General features: G+C 42.5%; 2 protein-coding genes across 4 annotated transcripts in view; one reads left to right on the top strand and one right to left on the bottom strand.

Annotated features, from left to right (window-relative positions):
- LOC145269119 (splicing factor ESS-2 homolog) overlaps nt 1–2,723 on the bottom strand; it is a 75,122-nt gene extending 72,399 nt beyond the window's left edge. The window contains exon 1 of one of the 2 annotated variants that reach the window (XM_080124717.1): nt 2,452–2,723. In XM_080124717.1, coding sequence (XP_079980843.1) covers nt 2,452–2,577 — 126 coding nt within the window. In that variant the 5' untranslated portion in view covers nt 2,578–2,723. Of the gene's footprint in view, nt 1–2,173; nt 2,306–2,451 lie in introns of those variants that run through there. The other variant, XM_080124715.1, reaches the window with a different exon arrangement.
- Nucleotides 2,724–2,924: 201 nt separating this feature from the next.
- LOC145269118 (SANT and BTB domain regulator of class switch recombination-like) overlaps nt 2,925–19,117 on the top strand; it is a 126,046-nt gene continuing 109,853 nt past the window's right edge. Inside the window, exon 1 of one of the 2 annotated variants that reach the window (XM_080124714.1) lies at nt 2,925–3,051. The gene's annotated coding sequence lies outside the window, so the exon portion shown is untranslated. The remainder of the gene's footprint in view (nt 3,052–19,117) is intronic. The other variant, XM_080124713.1, reaches the window with a different exon arrangement.

Genomic DNA, 19,117 nt, shown 5'->3' with positions numbered 1-19,117 from the left:
AAAATCAATTTCCCAATCTGCCCCCCTTCCCTTGCACACGTGAAATTTAACTTGTGTTTTTGATGCAACTAATGTCTTCTACTAAGCCCATATTACAAATTTTTTTTTTTAATTACAAAATCAATTTCCCAATCTGCCCCCCTTCCCTTGCACACGTGAAATTTAACTTGTGTTTTTGATGCAACTAATGTCTTCTACTAAGCCCATATTACAAATTTTTTTTTTTACATAGGCATAACCACTTGTTAAGGCCAAGAGGCCACTCGAGGATAACAGTTAAAGAGTGTACAGTAGAAATTGGACAATATAGTAATTGTTAGTAATGGAAATTCGGTAAATTTGTTAACTTGGAACGGCTCATCAAAAACTTGTTTACGTTAGACTTGAAGAAACCATATTGTAGTCAGCTGGAAAGCAGGAAAACGGAAGACAATTCCATAGGCGTGCAGTTCTAAGAAAGAAGCTTTGTTCATGGAATCTACGTTTAGGTTTAGGCACAGATAAAGAGTAGGGGAAATTGTTGATAGTGTTTTCTGCTAGACGGGTGTTTCTTGTGAAAGTTTGGCGAGGGGGGACCATAGATTGGAGCTCAGTCGGGCACATGCCATGAAAATAACAATAAAGCAGAGACAAACTCGCAACATCTCTTCTGTGAGAAAGAGGTTGCAGGGAAGAGAAAAGGACATTCCCTACAAGGCTATACACAAAGTATATTTTAAACTCTATCAAGGCAGGATAAGTCGTGCTAAGAGTTAAAAACGAAAATAAATTTATTGTAAACAAAAAAGTAAACGGGGGAAGAAACTTTGCCATCCCAACCGGGTAGTTTTCCGATATATGATTTAAGATGGAGACAAAACGATCATTACTATAAACTCGAAAAGATAACTGCCGAGAAGCTCCTGGCTGGGCCCGTTGATTTTATTTTATTTTTCCCCCCAATTGCTAATTTGCCATGCATTGATCAGTGTCTTACGTCAGTTTACAGTCAAACTCAAGTGCATGATGTCATGTTTCAAGCAAAGCCGAGCGGACAGTTACATCTGGTTCAAATTGTGCACAAGTACTGAAAAATTAACATCTTTAAAATGAGGGGACGACCACAAATGGATCATAACATTTAAAGCTAGTAAGACTAAGCTGCTCTTCTTTAAAAATTATAAGATGCATCTCCAACCATCGATATCTTACAACATTTTTGGGTTATAATAGGGTAGTTATTTATTTGTTGCCCACCCATCACAGCAAAATGTGGCACAAGGCCGGAAGGTGAAGAACAGGCGAGTTCCCCCAAAAGAAGGGGTACTCTCGCCTCAACAAAAACTGCCTGGGCACCCCCGTCGGCATTCCCCGGTAGGGGCGCCTCAGGCGACAAGCAATTAACTTGCCCCACCAGAAAGCCCGGTGACAAGGGCTGGGAGAGTGGACCCCTTAGATAGTACCCAAGCAGTGTACCGCAGTCCGACAGGTGCTGGGCTGGGCTGCTGGGCCAGTTCCCGGCCCCTCACCTCCTGTCAGGCTGAGTGTCAAAAACGGATCCCAAACCTCGAAAACTATACTATATAATTATAATACATTCTATAAAAATTATAGGGGAGTAGCGGTGATTCTTGTACAGGTCCGCCGGTGTTTATTTTACAATCAACAGAGATTCGTTAAAATGGTCAAAACTCAAATATATAGCAAATAAACGTTACCAAAAGCAAGATAAGGTTACTCTTCTACATAACTGGGAACGTTTTTATTGTTTTTACTTAATTCGGCTCCAAAAATGGCCGCGTAACAAATAGGGTATTGCGATTATTTTGGTATTATTATACAAACACCGTGACAGCGTTAGGGTTAGGGTTAGGATTAGGGTTAGGGTTAGGGTTTAGGGTTAGGGTTAGGGTTGGGGTTAGGGTTAGTGTTAGGGTTAGGGTTAATTCGCTGTCACGGTGTTTGTATAGTTTTACCATTATTTTCCTTTTGCTAGTGCACGAGTTGACATTGGTTGTTTTTCGAGACAACAAAAAAAATTACATTAAATAAAAACTGGTATTATTATACAAACACCGTGACAGGGTTAGGGTTAGGGGTTAGGGTTAGGGTTAGGGTTAGGGTTAATTCGCTGTCACGGTGTTTGTATAAATTTACCTAAAAACTTAATCAGCTATGTAGAAGAGAAACTTACCTTGCCTTTGGTAACATTTATTTGAGTAAATTTTTACGACGTGCCCCAGCGTATTACAAACACCCCAACCTCCCCATGTTAAGAATGGCTTTCGGAATAAACACCTCCTAACCCCGAAAGCCGTTCTTAACATGGGGAGGTTGGGGGGTGTTTATACTATGCTGGGGCAGGTCGTAAAAAATACCTTTATTTTTTATTTTATTTTTTTACGACTTTATCAAATCTCTGTGGATTGTAAAACAAACCAGTACATTGTTTTATTTATTTTGTTATTTTACCTCCACGTAAGTTTCTTCGTCCAATATTTTCTTCTTTTTTTTGACAACAACATCAGGCAAATCCAGCGAACTTTTCTTGGCGATTTGTCTTACAGATTCCGCCACTGTTAAGGAGTTCTCTGACATTTTTCGACCGAAGTTTCCTTTTTTAAATGATTTATTTTCATTTAAAATAAAAATTATTTTTTTTTTAAATATATATATATAAAAAAAAATCCTAATAACGTAAGGACAACATGAAAAACAACGAGAAAAACCGGAAGTAAAACTAAAAAAAAAAAAACTAGAATTCATTTCAGAGCCGCAAATTCGAACTTTACAAATTAATAATTAATTAAAAAAAAATTATTTATTACATGTTTATAAATGATATAAATTAAAATCTCGAATTTTAAAAATATTATTAATTCAAAATAGCATGATTTATTCTAACCTGATCTTTAACGTGCCATCAAGATAGTTTCGTAAAAGAAAGGAAAGTGCTATTGTTTACCAATTGCAATTTTCCGTACTTGTTATTGGCGGATATCGCACCTCTAAATTCCACAATTTTCACCCCACCCCTTTTTTACTTTAATCTCATCAATTACAAATTTAACGGTAAATATTACCTTACAACAGAACACCGACCACTCTAATTTGTTTTTTTTTAGGCGTATTCGAGGTCGCTGAGAACAAATCTGATAAACCCGTCGCATGGTATGAACCCCTAGAACCTGGGACTACTTTGCCCCATTTAACCGCCCTCGTTTACGCCGCGGCCGCCACAACACACCCGCCCCCGCTCTTCACAAATGTGGAATGTTAAACCGTGTTCTACTCGGTAAATGTCGGCGCGTTACTTACGAAAAAAAACAAAAAAAACGGTTAATTAAACTGCATAGTGCATGATGGGATCCTTCTACCGCTCCAGAAGATATCGCACTACTGATGCAATTCTCTATCTGTATAAAAAATTTTTTTTTTAAAAAGCCAAGTACGTCCAAGGATGGAATACTGCTGCCACATCTGGGCAGAAGCTGCTAAAAACAGCCTATCCTGTCTTGACAGAGTATAAAATAGACTTCGTAGCTTAGTGGGGGATGCCCTTTTCTCTTCCCTGCAGCCTCTCTCTCTCCCATAGAAGAGACGTTGCGAGGCTGTCTTTGTTTTATCGTTACTTCCATGGCAAGTGCTCGTCTGAGCTCCAATCTCTTGTCCCCCTCGCCAATCTTTCACGAGAAACACCCGTCTCGCTGAAACTACTGTCAATAATTTTCCCCACTCTTTATCTGTGCCTAAATCCAAACGTAGATTCCATGAGCAGAGCTTCTTTCTCAGAAGTGCACAACTGTGGAACTCCCTTCCGTTTGCCTGTTTCCAACCTGACTACAACTTGAATGTCTTCAAGTCCAACATAAACAAATTCCTGACAAACCACCCCCTTAAGTAAGACACTCTATCAAATCTCCAATACTAATGATTACTACGATACTATCTCATTGATTACTGTACACATAATAACCCTTATCCCTAAGTGGCCTCCGGGCCTTGATAAGTGGTGACCTCCATGTAAAAAAAAAAAGAAGCACCTGTTAAATTACAAAAATTCTATAATTGAATGCCCCCCCCCCAAAGGAACGAGAAACATAAAAAAAATTTTTTGTAAACCACTCGTGAAAACTTAATTTTTTAGATTAATTAAGAAGTATTTAAAACTACGTAACACACATACAAAAAATGAACCACATTTTTTTTTGTTTGTTTATTATTATTAGATCATACGGTATCACTGGTAGAATACTTAACATAATTAAATCCTTCTTAGATAAGAGAAAAATCCAGGTTGTCCTCGACGGTCGTACATCTAAACAATATGATATAAATGTGGGAGTTCCTGATATTCATAAATTACCTCCCCGACAAAATTTCCTCTGAGATGGGTATATATGCTGATGACACCACACTCTATAACATGCACGACAGGAAAACATATGAACACATATCTAAAGAAATGGCAGAAACACTAGAGGATGACCTCCAATCTGTAGTGGAATGGGGACAAAAATGGAAGGTCACGTTCAATGCCGCCAAGACTAAACTAGTTTCATTCAATAATTACAAGAAACCTTCTCTGCCACCTATAGCAATAGCCAACGACTCTTTATCTGAGAGTACATCTTTTAAACTCCTTGGCCTAATGTTCACAGGAAATATGAGTTGGAACAATTACATTGAAGGCATTGCCAGGGCCGCTGCAAGGAAGGTGGGCTCTCTCTACCGTGCTAGAAAACTACTAACACCCGAAAGTATCCTGTACCTCTATAAGGCCACCATTCGCCCATGTATGGAGTATTGCTGTCATATTTGGGCTGGTGCATCTGCTACTAGTCTCTCGCTCCTTGACAAGGTTCAAAAGAGAGTCGCAAATCTGATAGACCCTTAACTGGCATCTAAGCTTCAGCCTCTGTCCCATCGACGAAATGTTGCATCCCTCTGCCTGTTCTACAAGTATTTTAATGGTGAATGCTCTGACAAACTGCAATCACTTGTGCCCCCACGACGTGAACACCCTTGACAAACCCGACAGGCTGCTAAATCCCACCCCGACACTGTAGAGATCCCTAGATGTAAAAGATCTTTCTACTCCAGTAGTTTCTTCCCCAGAACCGCTAGACTTTGGAATTCCATTCCAGGTCCCTGCTTCCCCAACTGTACTGGCATGCAGAAGTTCAAGTGCAACGTGAACCGACATCTTGCTGCCCAAATCCCTACAGAGTACCCCAGTAGTTGTTACCCCTGGTAGTAGCCCCCTACACCAAAGTGGCAATGTACTTTGTTTGGGGTGAAAATGTAATAAAAAAATTATAAAAAAAAAAAATTGGTTAGCTCGCCGTGAAAACATTTTCACAACTTTTTTTTCTTTCATGTGGTCAAATATTTTTTTTTCTTTTGGAAATTAAGTTTAGTCCTTAATCTTTCAAAAACAATTGTTATATTCGCATATCTCTCCACATTTCCATGAATAAACCGGAAATCAGCAAGGCAATGACGGCAGCAACAATGGCGACCCTAAGACAAATCTGTTCGCCGTTACAACGTAGTCAAACACAATAAATACACAGGACAATTTCAAATCCCATCTCTTTAAATACACACATCATTAAAATAACTCGCACCTTACTTCAACATAGAAAACCTCCAGAGAAAGTTGCACAGCAAAAGAAAAAACCTAAATAAAAAATCACAGACACTACCGTAAACGCAACTCAGATAGCATAAAAACGCAAATAATGATTCCACAAAACACCCCAACAATACGACACCGACTAGGTTACATTCACAACTTTCTCAGCTTTAAATCGATATAACACATGCATACACACACCAAACAGATAATTCTCTACAATCCATTAAAGCACGAAAAACAAACACAAATAAAAAATACGACGGCCATTTTGACGCCGGAGCCGATGTGCCTTTTACTACGTCCGCACGTGCTGTATAAATAAGCCGGCCGTCAGAGAAAAAGTCAGTCTTCCAGCAGATCGCTGGCCAGAGCAGGTCGCCTCGCTACCAGTAGAAGCAGATACAGCTGTTCCCCTCAACCCTTTGCACCATACCAGCGACAGCCATTCCTTCAGCTCCATCCAGCAGCAGCAGCTCAGCAACAGCCGTTCCCCTCAACTTTCTAGCAGCAGCAGCAGTAGCCATTCCCTTCAGCTCCATCCAGCAGCAGCAGCTCAGCGACAGCCGTCCCCCTCAACTTCTAGCAGCAGCAGCGGCAGCAGCAATAGCCGTTTCCTTCAGCTCCATCCAGCAGCAGCAGCTCAGCGACAGCCGTTCCCCTCAACCTTCTAGCAGCAGCAGCGGCAGCAGCAATAGCCGTTTCCTTCAGCTCCACCCAGCAGCAGCTCAGCGACAGCCGTTCCCCTCAACCTTCTAGCAGCAGCAGCAACAGCCGTTCCCCTCAACTTTCTAGCAGCAGCAACGGCAGCAGCAATAGCCGTTCCCTTCAGCTCCATCCAGCAGTAGCAGCGGCAGCTCAGCGACAGCAGTTTGATTCAAAGCGCCTAGTCACCATATCACCGCTTGTTCCAGTCCCGGACGTCATCCCTAGACCGTACCAGCATCTAGGCCCCTGTACCTGCCCGAACCTGATCAGGCCAGGATCCCTACCTCTCTAATCCCTATTCCGGCCTTCCTGACGCCCAGCTGACCGTTCCGGCTTTGATTGAGGATATATATGCTTATTCACTTTGACCCTCAATAAAGGTTGAAACCAAATTATTTCGTTTGTTCTCCTTGCTTCCATACGCTCGTGTTATTTTATAACAACTGGTGTCAGAGCGTTCAGCAAGATGAGTACAGACAGCTACGAGGGTTTCACGCGGTCAGAACTATTCACACTGATCAAAGAACAGAAGCATCTGCTGTTCAACCTGAGGACAAGCTCAACACAACCATCGGAAGAGGCACTTCAGGAGATCCGAAATGACATAGATGCCATGACAACCGCCCTGAGATCAACAGCAATAACAACAGCCACCACCCCCCACACAAGCAGCGACTACAGTATGCTAATGCGCCAGCAAACAATTCGGGACGCCATGAGACAACAGAAGCCCTTCCGCCCTGGACAGGACGTAAACCAGTTCATATCAGCGCTCACCAAAATATACGCAATACACGTCTTACCGGAGGGAGCAACATACCCAAGCCTGGAAGGCGAATTTGTCAAGGCCGCGAAAGACATGCTGGACCAGGGTATATTTCAGCAAATGCTGGATTCTGCACAAGATACATCCACCTTCAACAACCTGAAGGAGTATCTACTAACAACACACGGCAGCCAAATGACCACCTTCCAACATCTAAGCAAGGCCTGGGACTTAGAACGACATGACGGCGAAAAACTAACCGATTTTGCCGGTCGACTCGAAACCACACTCAGGGAAGCGGCCGTCCACATCAAGGCAAAACACAGAAAGGACAGAAACAATGAACTATCCGTTGACGGACTCATAGCAATAATAGGCGCAATGCTTATGAGTGAAAAGGTGAAAGCATGGAACACAAATATCTACCCGCACCTCGTCAGAACAATGGACAACCACTATACGGCAACTGGTATAGCGGCTGAAGCACAGCGATACCTGGATCGCGGCATAAAATCCGATGTCACCAATTCCCAAGACTCCGCACTCCTCTCTCAAGAGCACCACTTGAGCCAAAGAAAACCTTACCATATAACAAACATGCACACCCACTCTAGTGGACGCAAGCGCTCGAACTTGATAGACGCACACAAGAAAACTGATCAACGTCAACATCAGCAGCAAGAAGCTCGCAGGCAAACAGTAAGTTTCCCTGTATGCCAGAGATACCTCAGAGGCCTATCCTGCTTTAGGCAAAATTGCAGATACCGTCACCCACCCCGCACCCAAACACAAGCCCTTGTCGCAACAACAGGCAGCAACATGCCGGAGACAGAGGACCAGGATTTTCACTTCGGTCAGGACGAGATGTGATGCCCCGCCCGACCCGCTCCAATATCAGCCATCACGTCTTCAACTTTCAAGAGCAATCTAACTACTCACCACTTGTCTACTCCACCTTTTACATTGGCGACACAAAATTCTCAGACATCGCGATGCTCGACTCAGGATGCTCGACCTGTATCATACCAGCATCACAACTACCAGACAAAGCCAAGAAGCACATAAAACGCTCGGACGCCAAAGTGAGGGGCATCAATGGCAGCATTACCGCGCTTGGCCAACTAACATGCGACATTGTAATCGGCAACCAGAACACACCCGCATTCTGTGGCATAAACGCCCTAATAACGGCACAATCTACACCAATCCTGATCGGCCAAAACATCCTATGCCATGATACCCTCATCTCGTACACGGTCGACAACGAAAAAGCGAAAGTGGAGTTCAAACGCACACTTGCCCAAGGAGGCTCCACACACACAGCTAACATCGTACGGCAAACGTCGTCACCAAACAGTCCCACAGACGACTCCCAGACCAAGGTCATCCAGGACTACCTAGCTATCGGACCCCATCCCGAACTCCACACCTTGGATGAAAAGCTTACATGGCTAAAACACAACACAGGACTCACACTACCAAACCATCCCAACCGTGATGAACTTGAGGCCACCACCAACATACTAATCCGCTATGCCGACATCATCGGTACTGAGAATGGCGACAAGGGCACATTCATCCGTCCCATTCGGATACCAACCAACGGCCAATCACGCAGCCAAAAACAACATCCGATTGCTCAAGCCCTGGAAGAGGAGGTCAATGCCGAGATTGGCCGCATGGCAAGCAAAGGCATCATTGAAGCCTGCAGCGACCCCAAAGGTTTCAACAGTCCAGTATTCGCCGTACGTAAGAAAAATGGGTCAATTCGCGTCGTTGCAAACTTTAAAAGAACACTAAACAAAGTGCTAGTCGATCTGGACCCCTACCCAATACCCAGGATGGATCACCTGCTCAACAAAATCGGCAAGGGCAACAGGTATTTTGCATCCCTGGATCTGCGTAGTGGATATTGGCAGATTAAAATAGATGAGCAGGACCGGCACAAAACAGCCTTCACATGGAAGGACAAATGCTACCAGTACACACGCCTGGCCTTTGGTCTCACTTCGGCCGGACAAATCTTTTCCCGTTGCGTAGCAGAGGTCTTAGCCACGGTCACATCTCGCAGCAACATATCATCTTACATCGACGACAACCTGGTGCATGCTAAGACATTCAAGGAGTACATCATCGCGCTAGAACAACTGTTCATGGCCCTCCAAAAGTTTGGACTTAAGCTGAACCCAGACAAATGCTCCTTCCTCGCACCTGAGGCCAAATTTCTCGGCCGCATAATAAACAGCGAAGGGTTCAAGGCCGACCCCGAATATGTCCGTGCCATAGGAGAAATGAAACCCCCAACCTCAAGAAAGGAACTCCAAAGTCTCATCGGCCGCTTGGTCTGGATCAGACAATTCCTTGAGACGCGCCTTCATGAACAGATCAGATCAAGCATGTTCTCAAAACTCATGGCCCCTATACACGAGCTCAACAAGGTCAACAAGCCATTCCACTGGACCGAGAATGCAGACAGAGCATTCAGGAAGATCAAGGACCGATTATCCTCCCCGCCGGTTATCTCGTTTCCAGACTTCTCCATGCCCTTCACGCTCACTACTGATGCCAGTGATGTCGCATGCGGAGCAATCCTGATGCAAGAGTCCAGCAACGGGAAGAAGAACATTGTCGGAGTCGTGTCCCACTCCTTCAATACAACAGAGCAAAACTGGTCTACAACGGAACGCGAGGCATATGCAGTGAAGTGGGCGATACTGAAATTTGACTACTTTCTACGTAACCGTCCCTTCGTGGTGTTCACTGACCACAAATCTCTGACATATCTTGACCAACGGGAATTCAACAATGCAAAAATACGAAGATGGCAGGATGAGATATTGTGCTACAAATTCGTATTAGAATACGTGGAGGGCGAATCTAACGTTTGGGCTGATATGCTCAGCAGAGGCTGTGGACAGAAGAAGATCAAGACTCCCAGCGACCCCAATCCAGCAGGAAGGACATTCATACTGGATGGCTCAAGCTTACGCATCTACGTCCCATCATGGTGCATCAATGACATCGACAGTCTGAAACTTATTCCCAAGACGCACACACCACGGAACGCCCACACGCAAAGACGCATCAGCGACGCGTTTTTCGCATACCACACCAACTCCTCCATTCCTGCTGAACAAATCTGTGAACACCTGGATATTGCAACCGAACAACAGAAGGATGAGACCCTGGCCGGAATCATACACGCACTCCAAACATCATACCCGGACGGCCCACAAATTGACCCCGATGACCACCGAGCTAAGTTATTCAAGAGAAAGCTACATCAATTCTTCTTAGAACCAGGAACCACGGTCCTAATGATAAGAGACCACAAACATACCCCTAGGCTGGTCATACCATACAAGCTCAGACCCAAATACCTTATACAAGCACACGACGCCAACAACCACTCAGGCATAACACGGATGCAGGAACTCCTCTCCGGTTACTGGTGGGAGTCCAAGAACAACGACATCAAGGCTTATGCTGATTCCTGCATCACATGTGCAAAATGCAAGGGAAATTATGGCAGACGCACCCGCTGGCCTATGGGCCACTGCAAGCGGGGTAAGAGACCATTTGAACTCGTCTTTGTTGACTTTGTCACAATGCCCAACTCAAAGGGGAAAAGATATATACTTACGATACTGGACAGCTTCAGCCGGCATCTCACAGCTACACCATGTGCAAGAGACCGTGCCATCGACGCCGCCCGTGGTTTATACCAGTTCTTCCTCCGACACAGAGAAATCCCACGCATAGTGTCTTCCGACCGAGGTACACACTTCACAGGGGAAGTCTATCGACAGTTCTGCGAACAAATGGCCATCACACAGGAACTGCATTGCCCGTGGCGCCCACAAAGCTCAGGGAACATAGAGAGACAACATCGAACAATGAAGAACGCCATCTACATGCTGTGTGAAGACAGGAATTGCGAGTGGACAGATGTTCTCGAATCTGTTGTGTCTTCCATGAACGCCACAATCAACAACGCCACCGGTGTCTCCCCGCATTTCACAGTCACGGGCCGCCACCCTAGCATCGGCTTGCCAACACCCCACAGAAGGGAAGCCAGGAGCGATGACCCAGGTGCATATGGCATGCAAATCAACGCCCTGCTAAGACAGGTTCATCACCGTGTCGCCCTGGCCAATGATGAAGCAGATCATAAAATGGAGAACCGCGAAAAGCACTTCTCCCACGAGAACCCGCTACAAGTAGGAGACAAGGTCCTACTTCACCGTCCTCAATCAGCCACGGCCAAATCAACACACATGCAATGGATAGGAAGCTTCACTATCACCAAAACCAACAGCTTGATGTACCAAGTACAAGATGAGAGCGGCATCACAACCTGGGTACACCGGGCGCACATCCGACGAATAGCACCACGCCCGCCGCACCTGTCTATCACAAACCTCCCACCCCCACCCAGCATCACCGACGAACAGCATTCCACGAACGGCCCCACATGCAATCCGGACGAGAATCGGACGCCATCCTCACAAGCCAGCCAACCCAGGAGATTACCAGCCAGAACAACAAGAGGACAACTCCCTACACGCTTCAGAGACTTTATCATGTAAATATGATCGAGATCTGGGGGAGCATTGTTATATTCGCATATCTCTCCACATTTCCATGAATAAACCGGAAATCAGCAAGGCAATGACGGCAGCAACAATGGCGACCCTAAGACAAATCTGTTCGCCGTTACAACGTAGTCAAACACAATAAATACACAGGACAATTTCAAATCCCATCTCTTTAAATACACACATCATTAAAATAACTCGCACCTTACTTCAACATAGAAAACCTCCAGAGAAAGTTGCACAGCAAAAGAAAAAACCTAAATAAAAAATCACAGACACTACCGTAAACGCAACTCAGATAGCATAAAAACGCAAATAATGATTCCACAAAACACCCCAACAATACGACACCGACTAGGTTACATTCACAACTTTCTCAGCTTTAAATCGACATAACACATGCATACACACACCAAACAGATAATTCTCTACAATCCATTAAAGCACGAAAAACAAACACAAATAAAAAATACGACGGCCATTTTGACGCCGGAGCCGATGTGCCTTTTACTACGTCCGCACGTGCTGTATAAATAAGCCGGCCGTCAGAGAAAAAGTCAGTCTTCCAGCAGATCGCTGGCCAGAGCAGGTCGCCTCGCTACCAGTAGAAGCAGATACAGCTGTTCCTCTCAACCCTTTGCACCATACCAGCGACAGCCATTCCTTCAGCTCCATCCAGCAGCAGCAGCTCAGCAACAGCCGTTCCCCTCAACTTTCTAGCAGCAGCAGCAGTAGCCATTCCCTTCAGCTCCATCCAGCAGCAGCAGCTCAGCGACAGCCGTCCCCCTCAACTTCTAGCAGCAGCAGCGGCAGCAGCAATAGCCGTTTCCTTCAGCTCCATCCAGCAGCAGCAGCTCAGCGACAGCCGTTCCCCTCAACCTTCTAGCAGCAGCAGCGGCAGCAGCAATAGCCGTTTCCTTCAGCTCCACCCAGCAGCAGCTCAGCGACAGCCGTTCCCCTCAACCTTCTAGCAGCAGCAGCAGCAACAGCCGTTCCCCTCAACTTTCTAGCAGCAGCAACGGCAGCAGCAATAGCCGTTCCCTTCAGCTCCATCCAGCAGTAGCAGCGGCAGCTCAGCGACAGCAGTTTGATTCAAAGCGCCTAGTCACCATATCACCGCTTGTTCTAGTCCCGGACGTCATCCCTAGACCGTACCAGCATCTAGGCCCCTGTACCTGCCCGAACCTGATCAGGCCAGGATCCCTACCTCTCTAATCCCTATTCCGGCCTTCCTGACGCCCAGCTGACCGTTCCGGCTTTGATTGAGGATATATATGCTTATTCACTTTGACCCTCAATAAAGGTTGAAACCAAATTATTTCGTTTGTTCTCCTTGCTTCCATACGCTCGTATTATTTTATAACACAATCAAAAAGTAGTAAAAAAAATTATGATAAATCGGCTTTCAAAACTAGGTCCCCCATTTTTGTCCGTCCATTTTTGCCCGTACCTAGCATACAACAATGGCCACCACGTATATCAAAGAATCACATTGCTTAATATCCGAAAAACTACTTATTTGCAGAAAATTTGGTAAATGTTTACTTTAACTACAACAGAACACCAACGAATAAAATTGGTTTTTGTAAAGTTTTCGGGGTCGCTGACAACGAATCTGATATTCAAACCCATCGCAAATTTACCGTTTGCATGGTATTAACCCCTGAACCCTCGCACTATTTTGTGCCATCTCACCGCCATCGTTTATGCTATTCTTACATGATGCGTTGGCGCATTGACGCGCGTAGTAAGGTGGCTTGTCACCTCGCGGAAGAATTTTTAAGCATACATTTGAAATAACAAGTTTTCAAAAACAACAAAATGTGGCTCATTTTTCTGTTACGTAGTTTTTGATACTTTTTAATTGATTTTAAAAAACAATTTAATTTTCACGAGCAGTTTATAAAAGCATTTTTATTTTTCGTTTTTTTTTGGGGGGGTTATTCAATTATAGAACTTGTACAACATTTAAGAGGTGCTTCTGCAGTTTAATTTACCGTTTTTCCGCCCCCCCCGTACCGTTTTACCGTAAGTACGCGTCGATACATCAAGCAGAACTGTTTAATTTTTCACAAAAATTCTGTTTACATTGGAGGGGGGGGGGTCGCGCGACACCACCCGTCCCCCCTGCCCCTCCACGCCCTACCAATGTAAACAGAATTTTTGTGAAAAATTAAACAGTTCTGCTGCTCGGTGTGTCGGCGCGTTCGCGTTACTTACGGTAAAACGGTAAATTAAACTGCAGAAGCACCTCTTAAATGTGCAAGTTTTATAATTGGATAAACTCCCCCCCCCTGCAAAAAAATAAAAATCGAAAAATAAAAATGTTTTGTAAATCGCTCGTGAAAACTTAATTTTTTTTAGATCAATTAAAAAGCATAAAAAACTACGTAACACAGAAAAATGAAACACATTTTGTTGTTTTTGAAAACTTTCTTGTTATTTCAAATGTCTGCTTAAAAATGCTTCCGCGATGTGACAAGCCACCTTACTACGCACGTCCATGCGCGAACGCATCATGTAAGAATAGCATAAACGATGGCGGTGAGTTGGCACAAAATAGTGCAAGGGTTCAGAGGTTAATATCATGCAAACAGTAAATTTGCGACGGGTTTGAATATCAGATTCGTTGTCAGCGACCCTGAAAACCTTAAAAAAACACAAATTTAATTGGTTGGTGTTCTGTTGTAGTTAAAGTAAACATTTTTAAATGCAATATTCGTTTTCAGCACGCCCGAAAACCCCTTGAAAACACGTTTTTAAAGGTAGGTTTTGGGTTGGTCTATCAGGCCACAATTATCCATTTTTGATACAATTTTTTTTTTTTTTTTTCAAAAAACAATAATGTTTTATTTTATTTAGTCATTGATTCTTTATAAACAAATATGGCCGCTGCTGCTACGTCACGAAACATGCGGAAAAGTGTTTGCAATATCGAGAAAACTAGTTGCTGACCTAAATTTTAAATGCGATATTCGTTTTCAGCACATCCGAAAACCTCAGAAAATAAGTTTTTAAAGGTAGATTGTGTGTTGGTCTACCAGACCACATTTAACCTCCTCCCCGACCCCCAAAATGGAATTTGTCATTTTTTGTCTCCTCCCCCATCACCAAACTTTTTTTAAAAAATGCTAGAAGTGACATGTGTCGTTTAATGCTAGTTGGCCAAAAAATGGGTTCTCATTTTACGTTCAATTTATGTTGGAAAGTGATCCCCCACTCTAGAATGTTAATTTTTTTTTTTTCAAAATTTCTTCTTTCATATTATTTATAAAGGCCGTTTAAACGTATTAGGCAAAAAAAAAGAAAAAAAAAGTAATTTGTTTTTTAGGGGTTAAACGACGCTGGGTCAGTGGGTCAGCTGGGTCACGTCGTATAAAATGTTAACGGATTTCTCCTCTACTGGCCGATAACAAAAGATGAAGTGTAGCATCAGAACAGATACTACACTGTGATCTTGGCCCGAAGGAGGTCGAAGAAAAGCCATTGTGTGTGTGTGTGTGTGTGTGTGTGCGTGAAAGAGAGAGAAAGAGAGAGAGAGAAAGAGAGAGGGGCGCTTTGAGAGAGGATGAGAATCAAAGAGAGGGGAGGGAGGAAGCTCAGCAAGTACTTGTTATTGTTTATTATAATGGCCTGTTTCACGTGTTGTTGCTAAGGACTTGTTTTGCTTGTTGTCAAGGGCCGACGATGAGGGATAACTCGTCGGTCGCTAATTTCGTGTTTGTCGACATTAATTTCAACCCAGGTATATGAACATTAAATATTTTTGAGAAAAAGAAGAAGAAAAAAACAAACAAACAAACAAACCTAAAAGCCCAAAACAAAACAATATATATATATATATATATATATATATATATATATATATATATATATATATATATATATATATATATATATATTCCTATTTGCCTGCCTCCCCACGAGGGCAGAGTTAGACAAACGGTCCGTTTTTAATGTGGGGGAAAAAATCCAACTCCCCCAAAAGGGGCACTCTGGATCTCTATTTTATGGTGAGTAAAATTCAAATTAAATTCTCGGGGTTTGTTTTACTATACACATAGATTCGAAAAACGTTGTCAAAAAAAACAAATACATAACAAATAAATGTTATCAAAGGCAAGATAAGTTACTTTTCTACATAACTGAATAATTTTCTAGTGTTTTTATTTAATGTAACATGCTTATTCAGCTCGAAAAGCATACAGCGTTTACCGATGTATTGGAGAATTTAAAATGGCGCCCGACTCTCTCTTTGACACGGTAAGTTTGGGAAAAGGAGTTAAAAATAAAAAAATATGCAAAATACTGTTAAAACCATACCGAATATATGTCAGCCTATGGTACAGTAACATATATTGAGCGAGTTTCTAACAGTATTTTGTTTAGTTTTTTATTTTTAACTCCTTTTCCCAAACCTATCGTGTCAAAGAGAGAGTTAGGCGCCATTTTAAATTTTCCAATACATCAGTAAACACTGTATGCTTTTCGAGCTGAATAAACATGTTACATTAAATAAAAACACTAGAAAATTATCCAGTTAGGTAGAAAAGTAACGTATCTTGCCTTTGATAACATTTATTTGTTATGTATTTGTTTTTGTTTTTTTAACAACTTTTTCGAATCTATATGTACAACCCTAATTCTCGCTTAAGTACTTAAGACGACAGTACTAATTGTCGTGTCGAAAATAGTGATCTGATATATCCGAAAATTACAAAAATTCGTCGAGTAGAACAAACTTTTATTGCGTTTTTAATAATAAAAAAACGGTGGTAGCTTCCAAATTATACAGTCGAAATTATTTGAATATTACTGAATTATTTAAAAAAAATAACTTTAATCGTGTTAGCAGGTGAAAAATTGCGGCCATTTTGTTTAAATCGAAATGGAAAATCGTCCCCTTTGAACTCTCCTGAGTATTACGATCGTTTTCATCAAATTCTATTTTTTATTTTTTATAATAAATAATTTTCTACCTTATCAATTTTCGTAGTTTTTTTTTTTTTTTTTGGATATAATCCTCTTAAAAATACGAGGAATACGTAGATGCCATTGTTTTCATGTGAAATTCAGTATTAAATTTTGTCTCGATAGTGTAGAAGCGCCATTTTTTTTTTTTTTTTTTTTTGACTTTTAACGTGGGAGCGGGATCACTTTTCAAGTATAACGTTTGAATTTAACCTGAAAAAAAAAAAACACAAAGTGGGGCATCAATTTATTAGAACGTTATAATTGAAAAGTGATCCCCCACGCTAAGTCATTAAATGAACTACAAAAAAAAAAAAAAAAATTCTGCTAATATGAAAGCTAAGTCTGTTATCGACGATAATCCGCAAAAAAAAAAAAAAATAAAACGTAAAAAGGAATTCATTTTACGGAAAGGGGGGGGAGGCTCGTTCAGGTCCGCATTTCTTTTAACTCTAATTGGAACTCATAACTCTTTTGATTCCCAATTTTTCGGTAAATATAGTGCTACGCTACAACAGAACATCGACCATTCTAATTTTGTTTTCTCGAGGTATTCGAGGTCGCTGACAACGAATCTGATAATCAAACCGGTCTCAAATGTACTGTTTGCATGGTATGAACCCCTGAACCCTGGAACTATTTTACGCTATTTCACCGCCTTCAGTAGTGTTTTCTTACATGATGCGTTCGTGTGCGCACACACGTAGGAGTGACTTATCACATCGCCAAGAAATCTTTTTATTTTATTTTATTTTTTTACAAGGTGGTAACCACTTATCAAGGCCCGGAAGCCACTCAGGGATAAGGGTTAATGCGTGTACAGTATGTTAGTGTTGAGATTTGATAAAGTGTCTTACTTAAGGGGACGGTTCATCAGGCATTTGTTTATGTTGGACTTGAAGACATCCAGGTTGTAGCCAGGTGGGAACAGGCAGACGGAACAGAGTTCCACAGGCGTGCACGGCTAAGAAAGAAGCTATGTTCATGGAATCTATGTTTTGATTTAGGCACAGATAAAGAGTGGGGAAAATTTTTGATAGTGGTTTCAGCTATTAAAGGCAGTAACTAGCACTGTGTATATTTGTGTGTGTGTGGGTTTATGTGTATTGGGGTAGAGAGGGCTCCCGTAAGCCGTGGTGAAAGCAATCTTTCTAGGAGAAGCAAATCTCTGATTTAAAAAACCATAAAGCGGAAGACCATTACCCGCATTAAGCTGGTCTGCAGTTTAATTTGTTGCTGGCTATCTTGCTCTTGCTTGTTGCTGGATCTCAACATTTTGAACCGAGAGAGAGACTTAGCTGTTGTACAAAGCTAAGACTCTGTAACATCATATTTGTATAGATACTCCCTCAGACATTTGGGTTCATGGATTTTAAATGTCTGAGGGAGTGGCACTCGTCTGACAAGACGTTGCAATCATCATGTATGTATATATGTATGCCTAAACTTTCGACAGAGGCAACAGATTTACACGAGATTGGTATTGTTTCGAAGCGCGACCCTTCGGACGACAAATATCGAAAAATTGGCTAAAAACATTAATTCCTTCACCCTCAACTGTGCACTTTTCTACAAGGAGGAGTCGCTTTTTTCACCAATATTTTCGAAAGTCATCTATTTTCACTTGACTAGTCTTAATTTAAAACTTCGCCACTTCTGGTTTGGCGATGGATGCAACGGCAAAGACGTCACATTTTTTTTCACATCTTTTGCGGTATTGGTTTGAGCCTGGCGGCCTACTACCACTTTGTTTGTTTTTTGCTCAACCTGGGCAACGCCAGGCACCAAGGCTAGTCTTCTATCTGTATATATAAAAGGCAAAATGTGTGTGTGTGTATGCACTTTTTGTGTATGCCCAGCAAAGGCTTTTTTTTGGGGGGGGGGCTGCACTCGGTCGAGTCACCCTTTCTTAAAACTTTTTATAAATTGTCTAAATCATAATATCTACGAGTTACGAATGGAGGTCACGTCTATCTTTAATTTGCCCGACTTTTACGTGCTATTTTTGAGATTTTTTTTGATTGCCGCATCTTCCGCTCTTCAGTTTAAAAAAGCGAAACTGAATCCGCACAATCAATTCCCTGGCATTCGTGGCAAGGACGTCCACAAAGCAAATCCGCTTTGATCAATGCGGCAAAAACCGTCATATCAGACAATTGCTGAGAAAGAAAAACTGCCTCGCAGCAAAATTTAACTGCCGAATATGTTTGACCTCATTATCATTTAATTCGCGCACCTGTCAACTGTATAAGTCCTAAATTAATACAGTTTTCACTTGCTCTCCCCTCGTGACCGAGCAGGTTAGATGTCACGTTTTTTTTCCCTTTCTTTTCCACCTTCGCGTCAACGCTTCGGGTTCAAGCCTACCTGCCTACCAAAACTATTTTTTTTTTTTACATCTCCAAACACCAGGGTTTTTGTTTTTGATCTACCCCCACACACCCCAACACACAGCCC

Source organism: Euprymna scolopes, chromosome 45 (genome assembly GCF_053919585.1).
Source record: "Euprymna scolopes isolate OS-2025 chromosome 45, ASM5391958v1, whole genome shotgun sequence".
Classification (NCBI taxonomy): domain Eukaryota; kingdom Metazoa; phylum Mollusca; class Cephalopoda; order Sepiida; family Sepiolidae; genus Euprymna; species Euprymna scolopes.
Note: the sequence above shows the minus strand (reverse complement) of the source record. Positions and strands in the feature narration are given on the sequence as shown.